General features: G+C 47.0%; 1 protein-coding gene across 4 annotated transcripts in view; it reads right to left on the reverse strand.

The window, feature by feature from the left end:
• CILP (cartilage intermediate layer protein) overlaps positions 1 to 16,756 on the reverse strand; it is a 160,995-nt gene that overhangs the window by 91,633 nt on the left and 52,606 nt on the right. For all 4 annotated transcript variants that reach the window (XM_069625105.1, XM_069625103.1, XM_069625106.1 and 1 more), the window contains exon 2: positions 14,714 to 14,836. In XM_069625105.1, coding sequence (XP_069481206.1) covers positions 14,714 to 14,780 — 67 coding nt within the window. In that variant the 5' untranslated portion in view covers positions 14,781 to 14,836. The remainder of the gene's footprint in view (positions 1 to 14,713; positions 14,837 to 16,756) is intronic.

The following is a 16,756-nucleotide window of genomic DNA, read 5'->3' on the forward strand; positions in this document are numbered from 1 at the left end:
TGGGGGAGGGGCATATTTTGCATTTTTCAATCATCCCTTTACCCCCATGCCCTCCTTCTCTTTGTTTAGCATGGTCACATTTCTCTGTGTGGCTATATTGTGTAGCACAAAGCAGAAGCTAGCTGTGCTTCCGATCCCCAAAGGCTTGTTGGATTGCATTGTATGTCTTGAGGCGTGCAGTGATGTGTCATGGCTGGGGGCTATGGCCGTTTGCCTTGAGTGCGTCGTTATCGAGGTCCACAATTTCCAGTGCATGGGAGGGGAGCGTGCACGTGTGGTCTCTTGTGCCAACTGTGCATTCATTGGTAATGCAGTCTTGCCTGAGCTCCTCCCCTGTGCCACATGTGTTATCCCCGCTTTCATCCAACCATTCATTCACATTTTAATTCCACAAATCCTGTAGGTCAGTGCAGGTTTGGGCTCCATGGCACCATATTCCCAGGTCATGCAAAGGGTGGCATGCTGATGCGACGCTGTGTTGTGCCGCATCATATTGAATTGTGCATGTGTGTGCATTTGCTGCTGGTTCGGAGGTAGGTCACAATGTATATGTTTGTGTGCCAGGTCTAGCAATGTGTGTATGTGTGTGGGGGAGCCTGGGGGCCGGTTGGGGGTTGGTTGTTGATCGGTTGTCCTACCTAGAGGTCAACTCCTGGTTGTCACTTGGTCCTCCATTCTGCATGACAGGGAAGCACCGTCGTGGGGTGAGCCGAGAATCCTGTACACACATGAACATAACAGAGATCCACAACGCAGGCCATCTGGTTATTAGTATGCTGCATTTCCCCATTACTTCACACCTGACCTGGTCCCCGGCCTTTGGTGGTACTAGTGCCACATGGTTGCAGTCAAAGACGCCCACGACGTTTAGGATGCCTGCTGTGGCAAGGAACCAGAGGACGACTGGCTGATAGGGAACTCTGGAGATTTCCCAGTAGGCCTCTGCACCCTGGGCATCTTCTGTGTGGTATTTTCACATTTTTTCATGGGAAAATGGTTGGCCTTGTGTAAAAAGCGTGATATGGAGCCACTTTGAGAATTATTTCCAGTGCCTCTTTTGGTTCCAGGTCCACCCCGACAAGGAACTTGACATTGAATGCACTGCATAATGCAGACCCTAATGTTGATATATGTAAGTCTAATTATAAAGTCTAAGTCAAAATCCAAATATTAGGGAGATATGGGTGCGGGGGAGAAACTTCAGCCCTGGCGCATGGGCTGTACAAATAAATCAAGGCAATTACGTTCCCAATGATGGGAACTTGCGTCCCCGGCACACTCTCTTTGGCTCAAAGAAGCCAAATGTTCAATATGTGTACGGATGTGATGTTATAAAGAGGAGCATATATTTGGCAAATACATACATATTAGCAGATAGATTACAAATTCGTTAATACAATAAGATAACTCAATAGTATTTGTTGTACAAAAGAAATGTAATATAAATCAAGAACCAACGTGTTTCGAGAGTTCATCTCTTCATCAGGGCTGTGTTTCAATAAATAATTCTGGAAATCATCCAAACAAAACTCATAAGACTATATTCATATCCTGCATCAAATGATCAGAATTACAATAAATATACTGAGCTAAGTTTATCAAGGAGCAATCATGAGTTTGAGAAATGTACCTCATAAGTTCCACGGTGCAGCCGCCACCTATGCAGTGAAAGTATAAAGGCAAGTAGAATGACCAGTGTGAAATAACAACACTGCTCCTGGGAATGTAAAGCCAGATCATTAGACGTATGAACATATTAAAAAGAAATGTGGGAAAATAAGAATAAATTGCCCAAAAGACTGAAGAACCATCTGTCTCACCTCTGCGTATTCTATGTGAACCCTGAGGTCAAGCTTCGACAATCCATAAATCATACAGCCGCAGACTGCTAGATGTCCTGGAGCCTATTCAAATGGATTCTCACATCAATAACTAACTAGTCTGTGACTCTACTATCTATTTTAGGCACGCCATGCATCTGTGTAACTGGCCAACTATACAAACTCACCTCACGTGTGGGGCTCGCCTGCTCTATGTAACGCTGGGGGACGCAGAATACACGGAGGTGTGACAGGTGGTCCTTCAGTCTTTTGGGGAATTTGGTCTTATTTTGCCACATTTCCTGTACTGTATGGGTTTATATGTCTAATGATCTGGCTTTACATTCCCAGGAGCAGTGCTGTTATTTCACACTGGTCATTCTACTTGCCTTTATACTTTCACTGCATAGGTGGCAGCTGCACCGTGCAATTTATGAGGTACATTTTTCAAACTCATGATTTCTCCTTGATAAATTTACCTCACTATATTTATTGTAATTCGGATTATTTGATGCAGGATGTGAATATAATCCTATGAGGTTTGTTTGGATTATTTCCAGAATTTTTTATCAAAACACAGCCCTGATGAAGAGATTAACTCTCGAAACGCGTTGGGTCTTCTTTTGTATTACATTTCTTTTGTACAACACATATTATTGTGTTATCTTATTATAGTAACACATTTTAAATCTATCTGCTAATATCTATGTAATTTCTACAAATATATGCTACTCTTCATAACATTGAACATTTGGCTTCTTTGGGCCCAAGACAGTGTGCAGGGGACACAAGTTCCAATCATTGGGAACTTAATTGCCTTGAAGGAACTTGACTTTGACATTTCTAAAGCACTGCGGGTTAGTTGGAAAGTGGAACTGTTTGTCTAACGGATGCAACATGAAAATTGCGATCCGGGGGTGGGTACCAGAGAACATTTTGCCTAGATTCCAGTGCAGTGAAAGGGGCCACCGGCACACACAAGGGGACCCGTCAGTAACGTGTCCATGGGGCTGCTAAAGGAGTGCACTCTGGAGCTTGGCTGAAGGCCATCTTGAATTTCAACCAATATGAACAGTATAGTTACTATATAAAGTCGGCATGAGTCAAGTACCCATTGCTTAGTTCGTTTTTTGGGGGGGGGTCTCAGCATGACATGTGTACCCTGGGTGCTGCCCCCCGTAGCATGCATCCTTTTGGACTTTCTTTTTCAAGTCCTTGGGGGGTTACAGCAATACTACGAGTATTGGGGTTTGACTTGGGGCGTATTGCGTGTGTGTGTTACTGTTGCCCTCTTTTTTGGTGGGTTCAATTATGATCACGACCTGGTTCTGGCTGATGTATTTTTGGAGGACTGTTTTGGCTGGTTTCTGTCTATGAAACACACCACAAATGAGTCTTTTCAGATTGTGTGCAGGGAACTGCGTCTTTGTTCAGGGGAGTAAATTGGGACCGGGGAATCTTGTGGGTTGCTGATCTGCCTCGGCTCTCAAGAGAACCAGAGCAAAGAATCTGCCAGATTCCTTTTTGACCGAACACCAGTGGCGCGTCCAGACTCTTTTGACTGGGGTGGCCCAAGTGGGGGCCCTGACTTGTGCAGGGGTGGCATGAAGTACGAGCCCACACACATAAAATGATCATAGTTTAGGAGAATGGGGTTGGCACCTGGGGCGGCCAATCAGATTCCAGGGGTAGCACGTGCCACCCCAGGCCACTCCCTGGACACGCCGATGCCGAGCACCCAGGCAATCGCGCTGATGTTCCCGAGCAGATCTCCCGCCAAGCCCCCCGTACAGGCCAGGAGCATCTCATGGCTCTCCATTTCCCAGAAGCCCCCGCCCACCCCTGCTGTCCTAGATCCAGAGAACCCTTAAGGGCCGATGACTTCTGGGAAGATGCGCTCAGCATTGCGCCCTAGACCCGTAGGAAGCGCTCCGCAGCCTGCGCCTTCCTTCCCAATTAAGCTGAAGAGGAGGTGGGCGCGCACCAATGGCAGTGTTTCGTGTGACGCGGCCTGTGCTGATAGTGGGAGAATTACAAAGCTCTTGCCTGCGTCATCCAATTTAATTTATAAGGAAAGATATGTCTCCATCGAGAAAAATACAGGGCAATCATCAGTGGAAGACTGATACCTCCACCCTTATGTGGAAACATATTCTGAGCAAGTGTCTCGAGCCTGCTGCTCATCTGCGCAAAGGGGGTCACGTACAAGGTTCCCAGGGTCAGAGGTGGGAGGGGGGTCGAGAAATAAAAAGCAAGGGTGGTGATTGACTGCAAGTTGTAGCACTGTGATGTCTGTGCCAGGCCATGTACCTACCTGCATTGCTTGGAGAGAAGTGCAGCTGGAAGGAATGGGTGTCGGCCAAGCGAGCAAGTGCCAGGATAGGCCCGAACCTACATGAAGAAAAATCCTAGTGTCCATTTAAATAGTGAACACTACAACTGCCTCTCAGGACCTAGAGAGTTAAATAGTCAGGCCCTGGCCATGGGCAATATCGCTAGTTATGGGCCTGGAAGTCTTACTCAGCGGCCTGAGCCGAGTGTCAGGGCTGGTAGGGAGAGCCCAGGGCACTGGCTGGGTTACTACTGCCATTATCACTCGGGCACCGAGCCGGGTGATGAGGAGTGGCCCTCGTACACGCAGAGCTGTGCATCCGGCGCCAAGCAGAGCATGTTTCCAAGATGGCTGCCGAGCAAACAATGTGCAGCGCCACATGCAGGCCCGCAGTTCCATTTTGATTTTGACTGGAAAAGGGTAAGAAGGGGCTGGCTAGTAGAGGCAGGGGCGTAGGAGACCCATAAAATCTGGGGGGGACAGGGGACACCTTGGGGACTTTGCTTTTTTAAAGAACTCGACTTTTCACAAAATTAAAATAGCAGTATGTATTAAATTACATATATCATCAAAGTATAAAACAAGAGAATGAAGAAAACAACACCGAAGAAAATTAAGAAAAAGAAAAGCAGTTCAGAGTATAAAATCCTCCCAGCAATGGACATTTAGAGAGATCCTTTTATATTACTCTCACCTGCGCTTTAAATGCAGAGCTTGATGGAGTTTCGCCAACCTACCCTATCCTATTCCACTTGAGCCCCTTTACAGCAGTCTATGGGCTGCAATCATACCTCGGCACCAGGGTATTTACTGGATTTACATGGATAGCAGAACAAGCGCTGTTTCAATCTTGAGGCCCTGCTTTATTTTTTTCTGGGTCACCAAGATGGCTTATGGTGGCTGCTATTAAAACTTGTCTACAATGCATTAGTCAGCTGGTGGTGGGTAACAAACATGCAGTTTTAAAACAAGCATTGGCAACGCCAACCATTTGGGCTTTAATGTAGGCATGGAAAAGGCACTTGCCAAGCACTGCCATAGTGGTATTAGGTGCCCACTGAGGGTAGCAGCTGCAAAATGGTGCAAGTACCTGGACATTTAATAGCCGTGCCTGGCAAATGCCCAATACGTATAGACAAGCAAACACTTGCCATTGCTGGTTTTTAGCAGGACTTCAGTGAAGGACATGCATAGTGCTAATAGAGTGGATGAAGGCATCCCTGGCTAAGGCTAGTAGTATGTACCCAGCTCCAATTAAGGTATTAAACTACACAGGGCTTCGTAGTAAACATCCCTAAGTCAGTGGCTTTATCTAAACCAGAACTGGCATTGCTAAGATAGCCCAAATAACACGATGCTGTTTCGTAAGGCAAGATGCCACGCACCCTGTCACCAGTTCCCACTACAGGACAGGTCAGAGGTGAATATATACCTCATTTAAGGTTAGTCCTGACTTCAGACCTAGGCTGCAGGTAGGATTGAGTGAAAAGGGAGTTGATTCAGGAACAGCCTGCTGTGACTGTCTCTTCCTGGAGAGGAACAAGACAGGAGCGCAGATGACACTGGGGCAGTGGGAGAGCGTCGAGCCTGTGCTCCCACGTTCCTTCTAATAAATCCTCCCCATGCCGGCCTGCACCTGGAAGAGGGCGGTCACTGTCTGTATTATCAGTCCCAATCAATGCACAGACAGGCATGGTGTATATCTGCAATTATTTCAACAAACGACTTCTAATCGTCCTCGTGCAGGCCTCGTGGGCATGGACACCAGCCGACACGTGCAGTTTTAGAACAAAAGGATTTTTGGACTTGGGGATTTGACCCCACTATTACTTACCTGACAACAGTCGTATGGATCTTTCACGTTATCCACGGCCCTGATTTGAAAAAGGCTCAGGCGAGCCGAAACACGTGTAATCAACCTAAAGAGGGCTAATAAACTTTTTTGTTTGATTGACCATTAAAATCAAGCCTACATATACTTAATGGCGCTGAGTCCGGGAGTTTTCCCTTCTTGTACTACATTCCTATCTTTCATCTGCACTCCGTTCTTGTTCCCATCTCTCCCCTCCCTTGCTCCTCTCTTTTTCTGTCCTCTGCACCCTTTCTACCCTTTTTCACTTTACAGTCCCACACTCTACTGCAGCCCAGTCCCTCCCTTCCCATTCCCCCATGGCCAGCACCCCACAACTCTCATCTGTACACTTACTCAGCACTTTCTCCTCAGTCTTCAGAGCACCCTCACTATCCTGGCTTACATTTCACAGGTTTTCTCTTGCACGCCTTGCATGACCAACCACTCCATATAGCTTCTCAGAATAAGCTGGAACAGGCATGCCAGATCCATGACCTTTAAAGGGCCCATTGATACCTGCAAGCATTAACTCTTAAGAAATAGTCAGGAGCATGGATATTTGGAAGGGGGCACAGACAGAGAAGTCACTAAATCCCCGTACTGCAGAGGCTCTACCCCCAAAATCTGATTGCACTGCGACCACTCAAGTACGCTGACAGAAACAGCCAGGCTGATAAAACAGTGAAGCTTAGCCAAGACCTACAGACGATTTGCGCTTGATTTCTTTTGAGAGATGCACAGGATGGGCACCAACAAATGGTTTATTTTGGGCAGGGACAGCGTTCAGGCCTGTGCTGGTAATAGTTTGTATTATGGCATATAATAACACTTTGGTCATAGTGCCTCATGCTAGATACTTTCAGCTTGTAGGCAATGCAATAGCAGGTATTATTACCCTCATTTGAACGGCACTGAATTTATGAAAGGTTAAGTGGACTCAGCTGCTGCTGGGTTTGAACTAGAGAAATGCAGGTGGCCCTCATGTCAGAGACCAAGCTTTAGGTGTGGTACCATCCAAACTTCAAGCAGGTGTGAGTTGGTGGAAAGAGGTGGAGGGGTGTGCCTTAAGTGAGGCCTACTGATATTAGAGCATACATCAAGTGTTTTCCCTTGCCTACCTTAGACATTGCTATGGAAAAAAGGACACATCCCATGTAGCGGCCCTTCTTGAGATTGGCTCATCCTCATTTTACTTTATATGGTTTCATGAGGATTTCGTATGCTATGTCAGGCTGATATCTTAGACAGTGTCTGCACTTTGCAAGCCAGGCCTGGGGTACAGGGACATCTTGGAGAAAATCCAGTCTTTCCCAGATTGTGTGATCCTGGGCGAATCGTGTGACCTCCCCACTGTACATTTCGTTTCTCTATATGTTTACTTGGGATCACCTAGAAGTGACTGAGTTGGCAGTGTACACTATAACGGAATGCCTCAATCGTAAATGTTCTAACAGAGTTTCTTGTTGCTCCATGTATGCTAAGCATGTTGAGTGAGTGCGAAGAGGGACAAAGTGTCACAGCAATAGATGTAACCTCCAGCTGGGGGACGGGTCTCATTTTGGGAAGCAGTTATAGATACATTTTTAGAATTAGTAATTTTTTTTCCAGAGAAACGTGTCAGGTGCGATCAGCTTGATCCAACTCTAAGGAAATAAACTAGAAACAATCTCAAAGTAACCTGACGGTTTAGGGGCACTAGTGTAAGCAGCAAACATAATCATCATGCCCTTCTCCTTAAAAAAGGCAATACATAATATATTAAACAGTGTTGTGCCTGGCATTTGTATAGAAACTGCATGTACATGTCAATACCGGCTCCCATTGTGCACCCTTGATCCTCCGCTGTGTCAGTGAATGGCCTCCGTGTTTTGTTTGTGCAGCCTTGCAAGCCCGTGTTGGCCAATGCTTGGAGCTTAAATGTGAGCCCTGGCTGCCCATCAGTAAGGAAGAGCCATTCCAATGTGATGTTCCTCTTTGGCAGGGGCACAGTTTCATGAATTGAAAAACCTGAGGGCGGCATGGCCTCAGGTTTTCCAATTCATGAAAGTGTGCCAACGTCAGATGTACAGTTTCTAAACAAGCGCGGCGCGTTGCAAAGTGATCAGGGCATCCTGGCCTCTTAATGTTTCATAATGAAACATTAAGAGGCCAGGATTCCTGATCAGTTTTGCAGAGCACCACGCGTGCTTAGAAACTGTATACCTGACGTTGGCAATGGCACATTCCCTCTAATGAATACTTCCCATGCCACCCCGCACCTGGGATAGGGGGGCCACGCCACTTGACTTACCTTATGGTAGCTGAGGACTCAGGTGGAGGTCGAGTCGCAGTCAGACTAGGAGTTTGTCTCACTCTGTCTCCTTCAATAACACACGCTCTCACAGAGTCACTGGAGCACGGGTCTCAGCCTTTGTTTTTCCTGAATGAAGGAGAAGCCAGGCAAAGGCTGCGCAGTAGTGCACTGCGCAGGCAGGGCACGTGCAGTTTGTCCCCCGCCTGGGCACGTTCATTATGCGCAGGCACGGGGCACCGCAGCAGAAGTGTGCAGACAGTCTACTTTAACTTTTGCAAGCCGACATCGTATTTTACACGCTGCAGATACTTGCCTGGTGTTCCAGGGACAGCTAAACCACCTGACCCTTCAAGATGGCCGAATTCAGATGTTGGTAGTGGTGATCTCATTAAAAGCAAATTAGATCACATATATTCTGGCGGTAATGAGGGATTACTAGTCCGCCCGCCCTATTCTAGATTATGAAAAACCTTTGGTTTTTCGTGAGGGTGAGCTGATCCCAAGGAGGGTGGCACCCCTCAAATGAGGTTGATGTGAGAGGTGTGGAGCTTACTTTTGGCACTTTGCGAAAACACATTTTGGAGAAATCTTTATTATATTTTGACCAGTTTGTCAGGGGCTCAATGAAGCCATTCTAGTCGGCACCATTTGAGAATGGCCTTAAGTACTACCTTGTAGGAAGCCTGCAGATGTTAATCTTCCCCATTTCAATGTCTCTCATTTTACTGTTCTAAGCAAGATAAAGGACTCCGTTGGGCACATGTGACATGTGATTGACTCCTCTTCTCTACTGGTCTTTAAAAGGGACCAGTGGTTAATAATGGCCACGTGGGTGTATCGCCTGTGTACAGGGGCTTCTTTCCACATAGGTTTACGCTTTATAAAACCCACTCATTCATACATTACACAATTCCGTGGCAGACATTTGAACGCCGTCAGAGGAACAGAAGGTTATGTAGGCAGACCCAACATGTAACTGCCCCAGCCCTAGCACAGTCTCTGAAGTACCAGCACCTAGAATACTTCTGGAATATTATAAATCAGTTTTTCTTTTACTTTCCGCAGAAAGATACATGGACGCACCCGACCCACCTGACACGTGACTGCCTCTACTCCCCCAGCTGTGCCTTTCAACGACAGCATAAGAAATGCACACATTTCAATTTTATGCGACACCCCCTCCACCTACCAGCGCTGTGCTGTAGTTCCATTATCCCCTCCCCCTTTCTCTCTCCCGGCCATGTATTGCCCCCAGTTTGTACGAGGCAGCGTATGCTGGTTCTCTAAATGTTGGACTGAGTATTGTATAGTGGCAGGAATATACAAAAGCGCTAAAATATCGCCACGAGGGGAAGATTTTTTCTTTTGGGACTAGGCTCATCTTTCAAGGTGAATAATTTGTTATCGAAAAGCTACCAAAAATATCTCACAGGAGGCGACACAGAGTGTCAGCATGGCGACTGATGTGGCCAAGAAGGGACAGCAGCACTGACACAGCGGACTGGCAACAAAGAGCGTACCCTGGCATTGACCGGCCGAGGCAGTGGGGGCATCTGTGGCAATGGCACATGCAGCTTTCCATGCATGCAAGTGTTAAAGTGAGCTAGGGTGCGTGGGTTCTGGGGGTGCTTTCTTTAGGTGTTGCATGCATTATGTTGGGGAGTGTGGGTAATCTAACACTGCATGCGTTGGGGGAAGAACGTTATATAGTGTGTGTGCTGGCACTGTATGCATTGTGGAAAGAAAGATGGGTTTTGCTGGGGCACTGAATGCGGTGGTAAAAATATGGTGTTTCTGCCACTGCATGCGAGCAAGGAAGATAGAGCGAATGTGAATGGGGGGGCGGTCAGCAATGCGCCCCCTTCCTCGCCACAGCCCTTGACCCAGGACTACAGCGACAAAGACAACGGATGAAAAGGTGTGGGTGTTCTGGCACTGTGTGTACTGGGCAGAAGGGAGAACACCCGGCGTGCTCTGTTACTGCGGGCAAAGGGCGGGGGCATTCTGGTCCTGGACCCAGTGAGGTGTTTTATGGCACCACAGGAATGAGACACACAAACGTGACATTGAGGTGAAGGCGCTAGAGCAGGCGTCTTCAACCTTTACGTTAGCTAGAGCTACTTGTAGAGGAGGCCAACAGTGCAGAGCTACTAATGGCCGATATCGGGGTGGAGATATTTATAAACCTCCAAATTTGTACCCATATTTTTTTGGCCCGGTTATTTCCCCTCTATAAAAATATGGAATAACATATGCCTTCATGATTATATTAAGAACTTCAAAAACCTCTTTGTTGCATTATTATTTATTAGTAGCTGTCTCAAAAAGACGGATATTTGTTGGACTACCACACAAATATCCTGTAATTTGTGTGCTCCTTCCTTTGCGTTTTATGCAGGATTTCTACATGCTAGGTACACTATTGTTTCCCAAAATGTGCATTTCACACTTCCATAAAAAAAAAAAGTAATTTCCAAATTGAAAAATGCTGCTTGTGTTCACTAGTTTTCTTTGAAATGTTTTTTTGTCAGGCACAACACATATACTGTTATTGTGTGTGCCCCTCTGTGTTTTAGCAGAGGTTATATTTATAAAGATGGTATATGCTTGTCAAACTGGTTAATCACAAATAAATGCTTCTGTTGTGCTGACAGCAGTTTTTAGGAAATTAAACAGTGCGTTCATGGGTGGCAACTTTTAATTTTCACTACAGGGGCAGAAATATCCCCACATTTGCCCTGAATATAAGCAAGCGACCAGCCCAACCCATACCCTGGCCAAACACATTAACACTTTTTTATGAGGCATTGCAAAAAGTCAAACAATTAACAACCTGTAGTTTTGAATATATAACATCTCAGCATCGGTCTATCAACCTGCTGAGCTACCCTGGCAGGCTTCTACTGTACAACGTGTCTATGGATCGCTTAATGTACTAAAAGTGGGTGTACCTGGTCATGGAAGTGATTTAAAGTGGAAATGTACAGTGTGGAGTTTGGAAAGAAGCCACATGAAAGAAGTTGCACCATTTTTAAATATTATTTTGAACATTTCCAGGCGAGCGGCAGTGCTACTTTGATATTTTCATTGCGTGGTCACAATTATCCTGATCCTGCCCCAGCCCTGCCGACATCTCTGGCAAACAAGAGCAGCTTGCTTAAGCAATACAGTGTCGTGGGGGCGCACAAGGCCAACTGTGGTACTACAGGCGGCCCTTCAGAAGCAGAACTGATACTGACATCTGTCAGCATATTTACAAGCAGCTCCACATGGCACTGCAACCAAGCTTCCCGCCCACAGTTGGGACAAGCAGGGTTCGATCCACCCCCCCCCCCCATGTCCTACGCCCATGAGTAGAGGTCCAGGCAGCTTTCAGGAACCTTGGCACCTCCACCCCTGGGGAGGGCACGGCTCCTGATTGGCTGCATGTCGCTGAACCTTCATGTTTAGCATTTCGACAATATGTGTTTTATCTATAAATCGGCAGAGCCGAGCACTCGACCTCGCAGTATTCAAACAGTACCTTCAGCTTACAAAGAAATCACTCCAGAGAAGCAGGCACGCAAACCACTGAGCTACCTTACTGGACACTAAGGATGTTTCTACTTGCCATTATTTCAACATTGATGCAGGTATGTAGGCTATAGGGAGCCCCTGGGCCACTTCACAATTGACATAGGCGACGGAGAACTGAAAATAGTGAGAATGAAGGGACCTGGGTGCCAAGGAAGGTGGAACATAAAAGGGTGCCATAGAGAGCGAGAGAGTGAGGGAGAGAGTGAGGGGGAGAGGAGGGGAGAGAGAGAGAGAGAGAGAGGAGGGTAGGGAAAGAGAGTGAGAGGGAGATATAGAAAGAGAGCGAGACAGGGAGAGATAGAGAACGAGAGAGAGAGAGCGAAAGGAGGGTAGGGAAAGAGAAAGAGAGTGGGAGAGAGGGAGACATAGAAACAAAGAGAGAGTGCAAAGGAGAGAAAGAGAGAGGGAGAGAAAGAGAAAGAGAGAGGGGGTGAGAATGAAGGGGGGAGAGAGAGGAGGATAGGGAAAGAGAAAGTGAGAGAGGGAGAGAGAAAGTGCAAGAGAACGAGAGAGAGGGAGAGAGTGGAGGATAGAGAGAGGGGGATAGGGAAAGAGAAAGAAAGAGAGTGAGAGAGGGAGAGAGAAAGTGCAAGAGAACGAGAGAGGGAGAGAGTGGAGGATAGAGAGAGGGGGATAGGGAAAGAGAAAGAAAGAGAGTGAGAGAGGGAGAGAGAAAGTGCAAGAGAACGAGAGAGAGGGAGAGAGTGGAGGATAGAGAGAGGGGGATAGGGAAAGTGAAAGAGAAAGAGAGAGTGAGAGAGGGAGACATAGAAAGAGAAAGAAAGAGAGTGCGAGAGAGAAAGAAAGAGAGATTGAGAGAGAGAGCAAGAGAAAGAGAGGGAGGATGAGAGTGAAGGAGAGAGAGAGAGGAGGATAGTGAAAGAGAAAGAAGTAGAGAGAGAGTGAGAGAAATAGAGTAAAAGAGAGAGAACGCAAGAGAAGAAGAGAGAGAGGATAGAGAGTGACAGAGGGAAAAGAGAGAGGGAGGGAGAGCAACAGAGAGTGACAGAGAAAGAAAGAAAGAAAGAAAGAAAGAAAGAAAGAAAGAAAGAAAGAAAGAAAGAAAGAAAGAAAGAAAGAAAGAAAGGAAGCATTAGGGAGAGAGATATAGAAACAGAGCGAGACAGTGAGAGGGAGAGAGAAAGAGCAAGAGAACGAGAGAGAGGGAGAGAGCGAAGGGGAGAGAGAGAGAGAGGAGGATAGGGAATGAGAAAGAGGGAGAGTGAGAGAGGGAGATATAGAAAGAGAAAGAAAGAGAGTGTGAGAGAGAGAGTGAGAGACAGCAAGAGAAATAGAGAGAGGGAGAGTGAAGGAGAGAGAGAGGAGGTTAGGGAAAGAGTAAGAGAAAGAGAGAGAGTGGGAGAGGGAGCTATAGAAAGAGAAAGAGAGAGAGTGAAGGAGGGAGAATAGAAAGAGCGAGAGTGACAGAGAGAAAAGAGAGAGGGAGGGAGAGCAACAGAGTGAGAGAAAAGGAGACAGAGAGAGACTGAGTCATAGACAGAGCAATAGGGAGAGATAGAGAGAAAGAGAGCGAGGGAGAGAGAAAGCAAGAGCGGAAGAGACAGGAAGGGAAAGAGTGACAGAGAGAGAAAGAAAACAGAGAGGGAGGGAGTGCAACAGAGAGTGAGAGAGAAAGAGACAGAGGGAAAGAAAGAAAGAGAGAACGCTAGGGAAAGAGAGAAAGAGAGGGAGAGAGAGTGAAGGACAAAGAAAGAGAGAGGGAGAGGGAAAGAGATGAGTGAGAGAGCAAGAGAGAAACAGAGGGAGAGAGAGATGGAAAGAGACAGAGAGGGAAAGAGCGAGAGAGAGAAGATAAGTGGGGCAGTGGGATGGATAAGGAGAGAGATCGAAGGGAAAGCGAGGTTCTGTCAGGTTAGTTTCTTGTACAGCCTGTGCGCTGCCATCTTGTACAGCCTGTGAAGTGGCATCTTGTACAGCCTGTGCGGTGCCATCTTGTACAGCCTGTGCACTGCCATAACCCATCTACAAAACAGCCGCGCGGCCCATCATTGTATTCAGTAGAAGAGGGTTCCTGTATTCTGCCACCCTGCCCCCCCTCCTCCAGGCGTGACGTGGCCTTCGGTGAGCTACACACAGTTTACAAAGGAAAAGAAACAAGCCAAGAGGCACCTAAAAGAAACTTTGTTGTCAGACTGAATATTATGTTAGAAGGATGTTCGACTTGGTTCCAGCCTCCACTGTATGGATATTTCTAAATACCAGTTCTGGGTAATTCTGCTCACTCTGTGCGGTTTGGTGGTCAGGATTGTTATATGTCTGTATAACTGTTAATAAGCCTTGGACTGTAACAGCCCCAGGCACCTCAAAGGTTTACCCAAAACCTTAACATAGTGACCATGCGACGGACTGGGTACCCCGGATATGGGTCTGGTCCTGTTGCAAGTGGAGTTAGGCTGCTTGCCAAATGCTGCTTTCAAAGAGACAACAATACAACTTGATAATCTATAGGTGCCTTTATTTCTAAAGATGTACTTTGCGTTGACACGTGTTTTGACCCATTCCAGGTCTTTTTCAAGACCGGGCACTTAAATGTCTGTAACGTTCACGATCAATACGTACTAAGTACAAAAGATGTGTGTATGGGGCCGAACCCCCAGGTTCCTGTACAAGGTAGTGGATCCAACAAATCGCGGCACGCCATCCGGCAAAGCGATCCCGCGCTAACACAGGGAAAGCACTATCATGTACTGGACCCTGGGGATTCGGCCCAAGTCAACTGGTATACTCAACTCTGCTCCCCCAGGGACTGACACCCAATAGGTAGCAAATGATGTGTGTGTGTCATACGACTGCACAGTCCAGCGCTGGGAAAGGCTAACCTTGAGTTGAGGCCCACACGGCGTCCAGCAGAACCAGGGACAGGATCCACCCCTTTGTAGGGATCATCTCTGGGCTGATCTCTTCTGGGTCCCTTCCAGGATCCTTCTTCTATCCGGGTCTTCCTAGGAGAGAGAACACATCTGTCAGTTCATTATCATTGCATACTGATTTCAGGCGTGTCCCCCTAAATCTCTCCTCCTGATTCACCAGTGCCGCACATTCCTTCATTTGAGGGGACATCTTAAGGCACGTTTCGATGCCTTATTTCATGTTTATGTTGGAGGGCGTTATCCTGCTCACACCTATTCACCAAAAACTCTGCTTATTTGTCAAGTAAAATTAGTAATATAATGAGCAGGAAGCATTGGGTTTTGGAGCAGTATCCTCTTCCATGGTACGATGAAGGTACTTCCTGGTGACACTGCAATACATATAACAGCACAGCACTGGCGATCCTCGGAAGGGCCTTTACTGGCACAGAAGGAGTGCAAAGAGAAGTCGGGGCACAGAGGAAGAACAGGCCATATGGCTCAACTCAGGAAAAGCAGATGGGGTACCTGGGTGGCTTGGCATTCCAAGAGGGTCCATTTGCCGTAACTGGAACCTTCCCAGCCAACACTCCCCTTGGACTCACAACACATTTCAGTGCACATCACTTTGAGTCACTCTGACAAATCAGTGCACATGCTCTGGCCTCTGAGTGAAACACGTGCACCATCTAGCAGGTATATCACGCACGTAGGCACGGTTACCAGAGGCTTGCCTAGGCGCCTAGCATTATTGCCTTGCCAGGCTTATCCTGACGTCCAAGGGGTCATGCTTTGTAACAGGATCAAGTCTTTGGGCCTCATTACAAGTTTCCCTGTCTGAAAAAAATGCCTGTAATTTCGGCTCCGGCATACTTTCCGGACAGGTACACTTCCAGTTTGCCAGTGGGGGCCATGATTTGCCCTGCAGCCCTGACCTGCCAGTAGATCTGGTGTCTACCATTACAGAAATGCCTGAATCACGGATTCAGGAATTCCCATCCCATGGAGTCCTATGGGGCTCCATGGCAATGGGAATTTACTGACTCTCGACCGCTAGCAGTATCCTGTTAATAATGGGATATCGGGCAGTGGCGACGGTAAGTGCAGTTTGCCGGTGCCCGGCTGGGATACTGGCCAACTCATAATGACGGCCATTGGTCTCTTCACAAAACTGCCTCTTTTGCACAACAGAGCTGCATCCTCTGACCTGCTTTTGAAACACTGCTCCTCCTCATACTTACCTCCTCACAGCAAAGCTACCTACCCTTCTGTGGTGCGCGGTGTGACCTATTGCTCGTTTCAACAGGTCAGAGCATGTTTTGTAACACACGACTCCTAGTCTCTCTGCCCCCTGCACAGTCCTCCTGATGGGTCTTCAACATGAGGGCCTTGCAAGCAATATTAGCGCTGTCACATGTACCAAACACGGACAACTGTCTCAGGATAATGACTTCCCAGAGGCTGTCACAGGATAATGACATCACAGACAGTGTCTCAGAATAATGATATCACAGAGAGTGTCTCAGGATAATGACATCACTGAGGCTGTCACAGGATAATTACATCACAGAGAGTGTCTCAGGATAATGACATCACAGAGGCTGTCTCAGGATAATGACATCACAGAGAGTGTCTCAGGATAATGACATCGCAGAGGCTGTCTCAGGATAATGACATCACAGAGAGTGTCTCAGGATAATGACATCACTGAGGCTGTCTCAGGATAACGACATCACAGAGTCTCTCAGGATAATGACATCACAGAGGTTGTCACAGTATAATGACATCACAGAGTGTCTCAGGATAATGACATCACTGAGGCTGTCTCAGGATAACGACATCACAGAGTCTCTCAGGATAATGACATCACAGAGGTTGTCACAGTATAATGACATCACAGAGTGTCTCAGGATAATGACATCACAGAGGCTGTCACAGGAAATTGACATCAAAGAGACCGTCTCAGTATGATGACATCACAGAGAGTGTCAGAATAATGACATCACAGAGGCT

This window comes from Ambystoma mexicanum, chromosome 11 (assembly GCF_040938575.1).
Source record: "Ambystoma mexicanum isolate Mex_15411 chromosome 11, UKY_AmexF1_1, whole genome shotgun sequence".
Taxonomy (NCBI): Eukaryota; Metazoa; Chordata; class Amphibia; order Caudata; family Ambystomatidae; genus Ambystoma; species Ambystoma mexicanum.